The following is a 13,862-nucleotide window of genomic DNA, read 5'->3' as shown; positions in this document are numbered from 1 at the left end:
TGAGCATGAGGAAGCCCTTCCAGCCCTTTGAGCCGTACAGCTCAGCAATCCCACCAAATCATGGGGCAATTAACACTGACCAATTAACTTGTTGGTACATCTTTAGACTTTGGGCAGAAACCAGAGCACCCAGAGGAAACCCACGTGTGCCAGGGGAGGACTTATAAATGACATGGGAATTAAACTCCAAACTCTGATGCCCCTCGTTATAACAGCATTGCGCCAACTGCTATACTACCATAGTGCCCTTGGTAGCAGAGATAGGCCATTCAGCCCATCAAGTCTGCTCTTCCTTTCCATAATGGCTGATTTATTACCCCTCTCAACCCTATTCTGACTTCTCCACGTAGCCTCCTCGCCCTTACCAATCAAGTACCTAGTGAGATCATTAGAGATAGGAGCAGTACCCAGTAAGACCATTAGAAATAGGGACAGAATTAGGCCATTCAGCCTATCAAGTCAATTCACAACTTTATAGCTAATAAGGTGACTTTGCAGACTTGCTACAGATGTGATGTCAGAAACAGAGTAAATTGGCTGGGAAAGCTCACAACAAGAGCAATGTGATCAGTTAATCATAATCATAACAAAATGATTGAATAATCCTCACGAAATATATTTTGTCTGCGTCTGAAAGGAAGAGTTGGTTGGAGTGGAAGAAATTTGGTTACTGATTTTTTTTATTATACTAGTTTCACTGGTACATCCAAAAAAAAACAGAAAAATGTGCCATTTGAATCAACACAATGCAATTGTTGTCCTGTGGGATGCTCATAAGTGTCGTCATGCCTCTGGCACCAATGTACAATGTTCACAACTTACTCACCTTAACCTGTAGGTCTTTGGAATGTGGGAGAAAGCAAAGCACGTGGAGGAAACCCACGTGGTCAGGGGAGAACTCCTTCCACACAGCCACAGTAATTGAACCCACAGGAACTTCATTAGCCTTCAACCATCAGGCTCCTGAACCAGTGTGGATAACTTCACTCATCTCAACTCCAAACTGATTCCACAACCTGTAGATTCACTTTTCAACTCATGCTCTTATTATTTATTTACTTGTTGATTTATTATGATTATTATTTATTTTTTTGTATTTTCACATTTGGTCTTCTTTTACACATGGGTTGTCCATCTTTGTGTGCATTTTTTCATTGATTCTACTGTATCTCTTTGCTCTACTCTGAATGCTGGCGAGAAAATGAATCTCAGGGTACATAAACGTACTTTGATAATAAATTCATTTTGAATATAGAACTAATTGATGGTGGTGTAAAGCGTTATGTTAACCGCTGCACTACGGTGCCGGACATAAGCTGAGTATAGACCAGAACGCATGTGATAACCGCCTGCTCTTCTGCTGTGGATTGCAAAGACTGCCTTGCACTGTCCATATTCTCTTAGGACTTCGAGAATGCTTAAGAGAAGAACACATGACAGCAGGTGCAGGAATCATCTTCATTATGTGCTTTGTCATATGACATCATCATTATGTGCCCTGTCATATGACATCATCATTATGTGCTGTGTCATATGACATGGGCAATCCTAGCCTTTAAGCATGATTGACCATGGCAAACCTTTCGACAGAAGTAGCTTGCCATTGCCTTCTTCTGGGCAGTGTCTTTACCAGACGGGTGACCCCCAGCCATTATCAATACCCTTCAGAGATTGTCTTCCTGGTGTTAGTGGTCCCATAACCAGAACTTGTGATATGCACTGGCTGCTTGTAGGATCATCCACCACCTGCTCCCATGGATTCACATGGCCCTGAAGCTAAGTAGGGGGGAGCTAAGCAGGTGCTACACCTTGCCCAAGGGTGACCTACAGGCTAGTGGAGGGAAGAAGCACTTTACATCTCCTTTGGTAGACGTATATCTCGGCCCCACCATCTGGAATCTACAAAGCAAAATATGATACTGCAAAAACTCAGTGGGTCAGGCAGCCCCTGTGGAAGCAAAAGCTGAACTCTATATTTCAAAGGTGCAGAAGATGGCCGTGTGGCCTATTAATGCTCTGAGGGTATTCCCTGGTATCCTTCCCCACACTATTTTACATGATCTCTCTCATGTGCCTATCAGCTCTCCCTGGTCATCCAAATACATGAGGGGCAACTTACAAAATGAAAGGGTTAATGTACAAGAAACATTTGATGACCCTAGGCCTGTACTCACTGGCATTTAGAAGAATGAGGAAGAGGATCTCATTGAAATCTATCAAATATTGAAAGGCCTAAATAGAGTGGAAGTGGAAAGGATGTTTCTGATAATGGAGGACTCTAGGACAGCCTCAGAATAGATATCCCTTTAGAACAGAGATGAGGAGAAATTTCTTCAGCCGGAGGGTGGAGAACCTGTGGAATTTATTGTCACAGGCAGCTGTGGAGGCCAAGTGATTGACTATATTTAAGGCAGAGATTGACAGGTTCTTGGTTAATAAGGGCATCAAACGTTACATTGAGAAAACTGGAGAATGGGGTTGAGAGGGATAATAAATCAGCCATAATCAATATCTATGCTTCTATGTCTTATTAAACCAAACTTGGGAGGATATCAGAGTACCCACAGGAAAAAGGGTTCTTTGATTAGATTGACTTGACCGCCACAGTTGTCTATGGCAATGAATTCCACAGACTCACAATCCTCTGACTAAAGAAATTCTCCTCATCTCTGTTCTAAATGGACGTCTTATTCAGAGACTTGCCCTCTGATTCTAGACTCTCTCACTTTAGGAAACATCCTCTCTGTTGACGCCTTTCAATATTTGGTAGGTTTCAATAAGATCCCCTTTCATTCATCTAAACAGTGAATACAACAGGCCCAGCGCCATCAAATACTCCTCATACATTAACCTTTCATTCCCGGGATAAGGTACAAGTGAAAGGTCGGAAATGGTTTTTGATGAAATAAGAACTTAAGAAATAGGAGCAGGAGTAGGCCATCCGACCCATTGAGCCTGCCCCGCCATTCAATAGGATTATGGCTGATCTGTCTGTAAACTCAGCTCCACCTATCTACCTTTTCCCCATAACCCTTAATTCCCTTACTATGTAAAAACCTATCTAACTATTTCTTAAATATATTTAGTAAAGAAGCCTCAACTGCTTCCCTGAGCAGAGAATTCCACAGATTCACCACTCTCTGGGAAAAACAGTTTCTCCTCATCTCCGTCCTAAATCTTCTCCCCTGAATCTTGAGGCAATGTCCCCTAGCTCTAGTCTCACCTACCAATGGAAACAACTTTCCTACTTCTAACTTATCTAACCCTTTCAAAATTTTGTATGTTTCTATAAGATCCCCTCTCATTCTTCTGAACTCCAGAGAGTATAGTCCCAGACGACTCAATCTCTCCTCATAGGTTAACCCCTTCATCCCTGGAATCAACCTTGTGAACCTCCTCTGCACTGCCTCCAAAGCCAGTATATTCTTCCTCAAGTATGGAGACCGGAACTGCACACAGAACTCCAGGTGCGGCCTCACCAGTACCCTGCGTAGTTGCTGCATGACCTCCCTGCTCTTGAATTCAATCCCTCTAGCAATGAAGGCCAACATTCCGTTTGCCTTCTTAATAACCTGTTGTACCTGCAAGCCAACTTTATGCGATTCATGAACAAGCACTTCCAAGTCCCTCTGCACAACAGCATGTTGCAATCTTTCACCATTTAAATAATAATAAGACTTAGAACAAAGAATAGTACAGCACAGTACAGGCCCTTTGGCCCACATTGTTATGCCAACCCTCAAACCTTGCCTCCCATATAAGCCCCCACCTTAAATTCCTCCATATACCTGTCCAGCAGTCTCTTAAATTTCACTAGTGTATCTGCCTCCACCACTGACTCAGGCAGTGCATTCCACGCACCAACCACTCTCTGAGTAAAAAACCTTCCTCTAATATCCCCCTTGAATTTCCCACCCCTTACCTTACAGCCACGTTCCCTCGTATTGAGCAGTGGTGCCCTGGGGAAGAGGCGCTGGCTATCCACTCTATTCCTCTTAATATCTTGTATACCTCTATCATGTCTCCTCTCATCCTCCTCCTCTCCAAAGAGTACAGCCCTAGCTCCCTTAATCTCTGAACATAATGCATACTTTCGAAACCAGGCAGAATCCCGGTAAATCTCCTCTGTACCCTTTCCAATGCTTCCACATCCTTCCTATAGTGAGGTGACCAGAACTGGACACAGTACTCCAAGTGTGGCCTAACCAGAGTTTTATAGAGCTGCATCCAAAGTGGATGATCTCGCATTTACCAACACTGTATTCCATCTGCCAGACTTTGGCCCACTCACTTAACCTATCTCTATCCCTCTGCAAACTCTCCACATCCTCTGTACAATTTGCTTTCCCACTCAGTTTAGTGATATCAGCATATTTTGCTACGCTACACTCAGTCCCCCCTCCCAAATCATCAGTGTAAATGGTAAACAGCTGCGGACCCAGCACCGACCCCTGCGGTTCCCCGCTCACCACTGACTACCAACCACAGAAACACCCATTTACACCAACTCTCTGCCTTCTATTGGTTAACCAATCCACTATCTATGCCAATACACTTCCTCCGACTCCATGCATCCGTATCTTATTTATAAGTCTCTTGTGCGGCACCTTATCAAACGCCCTCTGGAAATCCAAGTATACGACATCCACCTGTTCCCCTCTATCCACTGCACTCATTACGTCCTCAAAGATCTCCAGCATGTTTGTCAAACAGGACCTGCCCTTTCTGAATCCAAATAGAATATTAAGACAAAAACTCCAGAGGAGGGGCAAAAGTATTTAGGGTGGGATTGTAGCATAGCTCCTAACGTAATACTATTACAACACCAGCAACCTGGGTTTACTTCTGCTGTTGCATGTAAGGAGTTTGTACGTTCTCCCCATGACCACCTGGGTTTCCTTGGGTGCTCCAGTTTCATCCCACATTCCAGAGATGTACCAGTTAGTGCAACACTTTAAAGTACCACTGATCAGAACATTTGGGTTCAATCCCTGTCACAGTCTGAGAGGAGTTTATACATTCTCCTCATGACCATGCGGGTTTCCTCCAGTTGCTCCGGTTTCCCCCCCACAGTCCAGAGTTGTACGGGGCAGTGTTCATGAGTTGTGGCCATGTCACATTACCGCCGGAAGCATGGCGACACTTGTGAGCTACCCCCAGCACAATCCTTGCACTCTCAGATAAATCACTCTGCTGGTCAAGCCACATCTGGCCATAAGCCGCTAAGATGTAGGAGCAGAATTAGGCCATTTGGCCCATCGAGTCTGCTTCACCATTTCATCATGGCTGATCCATTTCCCTCCCAGCCCCAGTCTCCTCTGTTCTTCCGTAACCCCTTATGGCCTGGCCAACCAAGAATCTATCAACCTCTGCTAAATCAATACCAATGACTCAGCCTCCTGTGACAATGAACTCCACAGATTCTCCACTCTCTGGTGCAAGAGATTCCTCCTCACTTCCGTTCTATATAAACCTCTACTCTGAGGCTGTCCCTTCTGGTCTTAGACTCCCCCTGCCCCAATTCTTCTGAATTCCAGTGAGTACAGGCCCAGAGCCATCAAACGATCCTCATATGACAAGCCTTTTTATCCTGGAATCAGTTTCATGAACCTCTTTTGAAGCCTCACCAATGTCAGCACATCTTTTCTTAGATAAGGGGCCCAAAACGGCTCACAGTACTCCAAATAAGGCATAGTCAGTGCCTTATAAAGCCTCAATATTGACAAATAAAGCTAAGCATTAAAGATCTTGAATTGGTCACGTGTGTCATAGGGTGGTGCAGGCTTGTTAGGCCAATAGGACCTGTAACCATGAGGAATCTCTAAAGAAAATTTGAGATATATCTGACCTGAGGACTATCCATTGCAATATTAATACTGAAATCATTTGTATTTTTCATTTTTCAGTCCAGGTGCAGGTCACCAACCTGGGGCGTGAACTATCTACTTCTGACAGATGTGGCTTGAGTACCTACAGCCATCTTTGCTTTATCTCGGATTGCCAGCAATGTTTTGCTTTTATATTTATTTAACATCATAAATATTTATGAAGAAATAAGTTTCTCAAAGGCTGAGCAGAAATATATTAATCAGTTTAATGGCAATTACAGAAGATTTTAAACGAATATTTTGGATGGGTTTACTTACAACAAAAGTAGTCTGCTTCTAATTTATAGCTTTCATTTGTTTAGAAATACAGCACTGTAGCAGGTCCTTCTGACCCAATGAGCCTCTGCAACCCAATTAAATCCATGTGACCAATTAAACTAATTGCACTATGGGAACAAACCGGAGCACCCAGAGGAGAACCTGGGTCATGGGGAGAACATACACTCTCCTTACAGATGGTAGCAGAACTGAGCCCAGTTTTCTGGTGATGTAATAGCGTTACATTAACCGCTACGGTACTATGCCACCTGTACTTTCTTCCTATACTTTTAATTGTGGCGCCTTATCCAGGAGAAGGAAAGCTTTTACTTCAGACCTCTGCCCCCTTGCAGCTATACCCTCTCATCAGTCTCCCTGGGTTCCTCTGGGTTCATCAGCTGTGTGGCGAGGGGGAGCTTGCTCTCAATAGACAACAGGTGCAGGAGTAGGCCATTCAGCCCTTTGAGCTAGCACCACCATTCACTGTGATCATGGCTGATCATCCACAATCAGTACCCTTTTCCTGCCTTCTCCCCATATCCCTTCACTCCGCTATCCTTAAGAGCTCTTTCTAACTCTCTTTTGAAAGAATCCAGAGAATTGGCCTCTACTGCCTTCTGAGGCAGAGCATTCCACAGAACCACAACCCTCTGTGCGAAGATGTTTTTCCTTAACTCCATTCTAAATTGTCTACCCCTTATTCTTAAACTGTGGCCTCTGGTTCTGGACTCCCCCAACATTGGGAATATGTTTCCTGCCTCTAGCTTCTCCAATCCCCTAATAATCTTATATGTTTCAATCAGATCCCCTCTCATCCTTCAAAATTCCAGTGTCTACAACCCCAGTCGCTCCAATCTTTCAAGATATGACAGTCCCGCCATCCCGGGAATTAACCTCGTGAACCTACGCTGCACTCCCTCAATAGCTAGAATGTCCTTCCTCAAATTTGGAGACCACAACTGTACACAATATTCCAGGTGTGGTCTCACCAGGGCCCTGTACAGCTGCAGAAGGACCTCTTTGCTCCTATACTCAATTCCCCTTGTTATGAAGGGGAAGAACATATTGTACTGCCCTGGCTTGCAAATCTAGACAGCTTGGTCACAACATCTACGGTCAACCCTGACCGACGGAGGCATCAGTTCCTCCACAGAAAGGACGTGTTTAAATGCAGCTCAGAATATTCCTCCTTCGTCCTAAATGTGTGGAATTAAATTTTCACCAACAATGGCAGAATACAATAAAAGTACATTGTAAATATTTTCAGAGAAATAAGTTTTTCAATTAGCAGTGCAGATACATTTTTATAGCAATTGGCGATTACAAAACTTTTGGATGACTTTGTTTACAACAAAAAAAGTCTGCTTCTGATAAAGTAACAGAAACCAGGACAAAAGATCAATGAAAATCAATAAAAATGTCTTTATTCATCTTCACAGATTAGGCACTGGTTAAAGGAACTTGCCAAAAGGGTCGACCACAGCAAAGGATCTACTATTTAACTTAATCAAAAATATTTTATTGGCAGGCAGCAGGTGTTTTGTATTCTTAGTGTGAGCCGACTTAAACTGCAACCAAGAAATGCAATTTTTTTTGATGTTAGAACACAGAGCATTACAGCACAGTAAAGGCCCTTCAGCCCACAAAGTTGTGCCAAACTTTTAACCTACTCTAAAATCCATCTAACTCTTGCCTTCCAAATAGCTCTCCATTTGTCCACCATCCATGTGCGTATCTAAGAGTTTCTAATGTACCATCACCCTGTCAGGGCGTTCCATGCACCCACCACTCTCTGCGTAAAGAACATACCTCTGACATTGCCCCCACCCCCCATACTTGCGTCCAATCACTTAAAATTATGTCCCCTGGTGTTAGCCATTTCTGCCCTGGGAAAAAAGTCTCTGGCTGTCCACTCGATCTTTGCCTTTTACCATCTCTACAAATTTCTTCTCTGTACTGTAATGGATAGAATAAAATCCCACTTTCCATTCATATTGGACTCCTTCCAGTTTACCTATCATTCAAGCTGGTCTATTGATATTCCCATAGCCTCGGCCCTCTACTCCATCCTGTTCCACCTAGAAAACAGTGTCTCATACCCAGAATGTTGTTCGTCAGCTTCAGCTCAGCGTTTAATATGATCATCCCTCAGAGGCAGGTGGGTCAACTGTCCTCGCTCTGATTCAGCACCCCTCTCTAAAGCTGGATATTGGGCTTCTGGATGGTAAGACCCAGTTAGCCCGAATTGGCAGCAACATCTCAAGCTCCATCGCGCTGAGCACTGGCACCAACCTCAGGGCTGATGGTGGCCACACTGCTGACTCACGACTGCACTGCCACATCCAGCTCAAACCACATCATCAAGTTCGCTGATGACACTACAGTGGCTGGCCTCATCAGCAACAACGACGAGTCGGCATACAGAGAGGAGGGTGAGTGGCTTGTCAAACGGTGTGACCTCGTCACGACAGTGCAGGGGGCCATGGATGGACGTATGGGAATGGGAAGTGGCATTAAAACGGGTGGTCACTGGGTTTGTGGGGGCGGGGGGGGTGGGCTGGAGAATGGAGAATGATGTACTGAAGCAAGATTCAGTCTGGATGTTTGCAGTCTGATTTGAAATGTGTTCTGGCAGCAAAGAGTTAAAGCTTGCAGTCGGATACCCCCTCACTCAAATATCCCCACAGGGCATGAGTGCGTGTGTGAACGGAGGTGAGCACATTACACTCATGGAAACAGTTTCACTCTCAAAACTATCTGCAGCTGCTTTAACGTTCAAAAAAAAAACAACTCTTGCCACTGCTTGGAATTTTTAACCTGACCTTCAGTACAGACCTTATTGTGAAATTCTGGAGTTTGTTAATGGTCTGCTAATATAAGGTTTCAATGTAATTACTCAAAAATATTCAAAGCAAAACTGTTGGCACTATTGTTGAGTGGATACTTAACACATCTGCATCAGGTTTCTGTATTTTCACAGATGTTCCTGTCTCGGTTAACAAAGCAGAAAAGGTTGCTGTAAGCATGTTGCATGAGAGTCCTATTTGACAGACCACATTTCCAGCCACCTCTCTTAATTTATATGGCTTTGTGGGGGATAATAACAACATCAAGATACCCAGTAGATGTAAAATTACGAGTTATGGATTTTTTTTTTTAAGATTGGCTTTATTTGTCACACACACACACATCGAAACGTACAGTGAAACACTTTGTTGCATCAATGACCAACGCAGTCCGAGGATGTGCCAGGGGCAACCTGCAAGTGTCACCACACTTCCTGCACCAACATAGCATGCCCACGACTCACTAGCCCTGACCTGTACACCTTTGAAATGTGGGAGGAAACCAGAGCACCTGGAGGAAATCCACAGGGTCATGAAAAGAAAGCTTTTGCCACGTTGGGCTTCATAAATCAAAATACTGAGTGCAGGAGGCGGGATGTTATGTTGAAGTTGTCTAAGACATTTGAGAGGCCTAATTTGGATTATCATGTGCAGTTTTGGTCATCTACCTACAGGAAAGATGTAAATAAGTTTTAAAAAGTACAGAGAAAATTTACAAGGATGTTGCTGGGACTAGAGGACCAGAGTTACAAGGAAAGATTGAATAGGTTAGTACTTTATTCCTTGAAATGCAGAATATTGAGAGGAGATTTGATCGAGGTATACAAAATTATGAGGGTTATAGATAGAGTAAGTGCAAGCAGGCTTTTTCCACTGAAGCAAGGTGGGACTACCATCAGAGGTTATGGGTTAAAGGTGAATGGTGAAATGTTTAAGCAGAACCTGAGGGGAAACTTCATCACTCAGAAGGTCGGAAGAGGGTGGAGCAAGCTGCCAGCACAAATGATGCATGCGAGGCTGATTTCAACGTTTAAGTTTGTATAGGTACATGGATGGTAGGGGTGTTGGACAGCTGGTCATTTATATGCTTCAGCATGCACAGGATGGGCCGAGTGGCCTGTTTCTGCGCTGTACTTTTCTATGACTCTATGATCCTACATACAAATTCTTTACATACAGCAGTGGGAAGTGAACCTAGATCTTACGAATGGAGCAAGTTTTTTCTATCCTCGTTTCCAATGAGTTCTCACCATCAACTAACAAAATATTGTGATCAAAAAGAATCAGATGGTGAAATCTGTAGTTAACTAAGGAAATGCTGAAAATAGCCAGCAGGTCAGGCAGCATCTGTGGAGGGAGAGACTGTGTTTATAATAATGAGAGCAAGAGATTCTGCAGATGCTGGAAATCCAGAGCGAGGCACATAAAATGCTGGAGGTCAGGTAGTATCTGATGAAGGGGCTGATGTCCTGATGAAAATAGCAACCGTTTATTCCCCTCCATGAACGCTGCCTGATCTGCTAAGTTCCTCCAGCACTTTGTGTGTGCTGCTCTGAAAAAGTTCTGAGCGGTCATCAGAATCATTCTGTGGAAAGGTTAGTAACTCTGTTTGTCTCTTCACAGAAGCTGCCTGAAGTTTTTGACAATTTTTCTGATATTACTTTAACAACAATTCTGCGGCTCACCTCTCTATCCGGTGATGATTCCGTGCAGAAATGCCCGGATCTTTTGATGATATAGATCTACTGGTCTGTCAACTGAGAAAACCAAAACAGAAAAGTAGGACAGAATGTTGGGTAGAGAGTTTTGCTGTGGGAGAGACCAGGACTCGAAGACACAGCCTCAGGAACAGAAGGACATAGCATTAGAAAAAAGACGAGGAGGAATTTCTTCAGCCAGAGGGTGGCAAATCTGTGGAATTTATTGTCACAGATGGTAGCAGAGGCCAAGTCACTGGGTATATTTAAAATGCAATTGCTTTATACAGCCAGTGATAACCACCCAGGGTTTCACCCCCGTCACTGTTCTCCCCCATAATCATATGGGTTTTCTCCAGGTGCCCTGGCTTCCTATCGTATTCCCAAAAAGACATATGAGTCAGGGTTAGTACGTTGGGGCTAGAAGCATGGCGACACTTGCTGCCCCCAGCACCTCCTCAGACTGTGCTGGTCATTAATGCAAACAGCACATTTCACCATACATTTCAATGTACTTGTGACAAATAAAGATCATCTTTTTAAAAAAAAAATCTACAACTCATTATTTGACATCTGCTGGGTATCTTGAAGCCGTTTTTATCTCCCACAAAGCCGTGTAACTTAAGAGAGGAGGCTGGAGACATGGTCTGACGGAAATGGCTCTCATGCAACATGATTACAGCAACCCTTTCTGTACCAGTCTCTGACGCAAATGATCCATTTCACTGTGTATTTCAATATACACATGACAATTAAATTTAATCTTTAAAACTTACTTTTGTACATTAAGTATTCCATGGGTCTATTTCAAAGAGAGGTGGGATAGTGCTTATCAGCATCCTGGCTGATACCAGTCCTTCAATAAACATCATTAAAATGAGTTATCGTATTTATCACACTTTGCCGACAGCCAGTTGGCCCCAGCACATGTCAGACTGTGTTGGTTTTTGATGCAAATAATGCATTTGTTCGTATGTTTCGATGCACTTGTGACAAGTAAAGCTAATCCTTAATCTTCATCTTTGGCATGAACATTCACTGTTCTTCCCACCGATGCTGCCTGGCTTGCTGATTGTTTCTGGCATTTTCTGTTATTGTTTACAAATTTCTGTGCCCTGATAATCAACTTAGAAAAACAGTAAAAGGGCTGCTGATCAACTCTAACATTCCAGTTCTGATGGAGAAACAACACTTCATATTCCATCAGGGTAGCCATCAATTTGATTTCTCTAACTTCTGGTAATTTCTCCCACTCCCCTTTTCTCTCTCTCCATTCACCATTCTTAGTTATCCTCTCACCACATCCCTATTCCTCACCAGCTGATCACCTCCCTCTGGTCCTCAGCCCAAAACATTGACGGCTTATCCCCTTCCATAGGGGTGTCTGACCTGCTGAATTTCTCAACCATTTTGTGTGTGTTTCTGTCTCTGGTTTCCCTCCTCCTTCCCTTTCTTCCATGATTCACGTTCCTCTCCTAACACATCCTTTCTTCTGCCTTTCACCTCTTTCATCTATCTCCTCCCAACCTCTTCTGTCATTGCTCCCCCACACACCCACCTTCCCCCTCACCTGATCTCAGCTATCACATGCCATCTTGGACCCTTCCCCCTCTCTCACATTGAATCTCTGCCTTCTGCTTCCTTTCCTTCAAGTCCTGGGGAAGGGTCTCGGCCTGAAACGTCAACTGTTTATTCCCCTCCATAGACGTGGGTACATTTAAAGTGGAGCCTGATAGATTCTTGATCAGAAAGGGCTTTACACATTGCAGAGAGAAAGCAAGAGAATGGGTTTGGGAGGGATTGAATGGTGAAGACTCAATGGGCTGAATGGCTTGATTCTGCTCCGATCTTATGGTCTTATGGACTTGCTGAGTTCCTTCAGCATTTCCATGCATCCACCTGTGTGAGCTGGTCTACAGTGGAGCTAGGCCAAGTGTCTAGTTGGGATTGTACGCTTCTTGTTCCTCATTGGCGCTTACAGACGTATTGCAAACGACCCCAATCCTTGATCTTGGTAACTTTTATCGATGCACACCTAATAAGCAGGTTAAGATATTCTAAAACGAGATATGACTAAACACACTGATGAGGGTAGAGCAATGGCTGTGGATGTGGTATATATGGATTTTCATAAGCCATTTGTTAAGATTCCCCATGGTAGGGCCATTCAGAAGATCAAGAGGCATCGGATGCAGGGAAACTTGGCTGTGTGGATTCAGAACTCGCTAAACATTTTAAAGAAACCAGATCCGGACACTGGCTTCTGTTAAATATGTACAACAGTACAAGATAAAACAGTGGCTTCAAAATAATTTAGATTACCGTTTCTTCGATGGGGTCCCCGGTCATTGGAGCATAGATAACCCTGTATCCTCGGACTCGACCACTGGCGGGATCCCATTTCACAGTTAGGCTGTGTGAGGTGGCATTGTACACTTGGAGGTTGCGAGGAGGCGTCAAGGGAACTGAAGATTAAAGAACATTATCAGAAGAGCCAATTCCTTCTAATAAGCATGCACAGAAAGTAGATTCCACTTCTATATAATATGTCTTGCTTAATTTTTTTTTTTCAGGGTCAGAACATCATTACTATTTCAAAAGGCAGAGCCTCAAGAAGGCAGCATCCATCACTAAGGACCCTCACTATCCTGGATACACTCTCCTCTCATTCCTACCATTGGGGAGGGGTACAAGAACCTGAAGACCCAAACTCAACATTTAGAAACAGGTTCTCCCCCCGCCCCACCATCAGATTACTAAATGGTCCATGAACCTGCAAATACTATGTTGGTATTTATTCTCGCACTCTAGCTTATTTTTGTAACTTGGAGTAATTTTTATATCTTGCTCGTACTGCTGCTGCAAAAGAATAAATTTTACAGCAAATGTCAGAGACAGTAAACCCAATCACCGCTGCAGTCCTGATCACCTACCAACAGGAAAGATGTCAACAAGACTGAAGAAGTACACAGATATTTTACAAGGAATTTGCCAGGATTTGAGAACTTGACTTATAGGGAATGCGATAATGTTAACACTGCGACAGTGTGGTGCTCCTTCATTCTAGTTGTTTTGTTAACGTCAGTTGGATTAAGGGCATAGTGATGAAGCACTGTTTCTCATTGCCAGCTCTGTCTCAAGCCAGGCCTCATCAGCAATTTTTCCATGCTGCC

General features: G+C 43.7%; 1 protein-coding gene across 3 annotated transcripts in view; it reads right to left on the bottom strand.

Moving 5' to 3' along the window:
• col12a1a (collagen, type XII, alpha 1a) overlaps window positions 1-13,862 on the bottom strand; it is a 393,755-nt gene that overhangs the window by 208,472 nt on the left and 171,421 nt on the right. For all 3 annotated transcript variants that reach the window (XM_072264772.1, XM_072264773.1, XM_072264774.1), the window contains one exon: window positions 13,012-13,154. In XM_072264772.1, the coding sequence (XP_072120873.1) occupies window positions 13,012-13,154 (143 nt within the window). The remainder of the gene's footprint in view (window positions 1-13,011; window positions 13,155-13,862) is intronic.

The sequence above is a fragment of the Mobula birostris genome, chromosome 8 (assembly GCF_030028105.1).
Source record: "Mobula birostris isolate sMobBir1 chromosome 8, sMobBir1.hap1, whole genome shotgun sequence".
In the NCBI taxonomy this organism is placed as follows: Eukaryota; Metazoa; Chordata; class Chondrichthyes; order Myliobatiformes; family Myliobatidae; genus Mobula; species Mobula birostris.
Note: the sequence above shows the minus strand (reverse complement) of the source record. Positions and strands in the feature narration are given on the sequence as shown.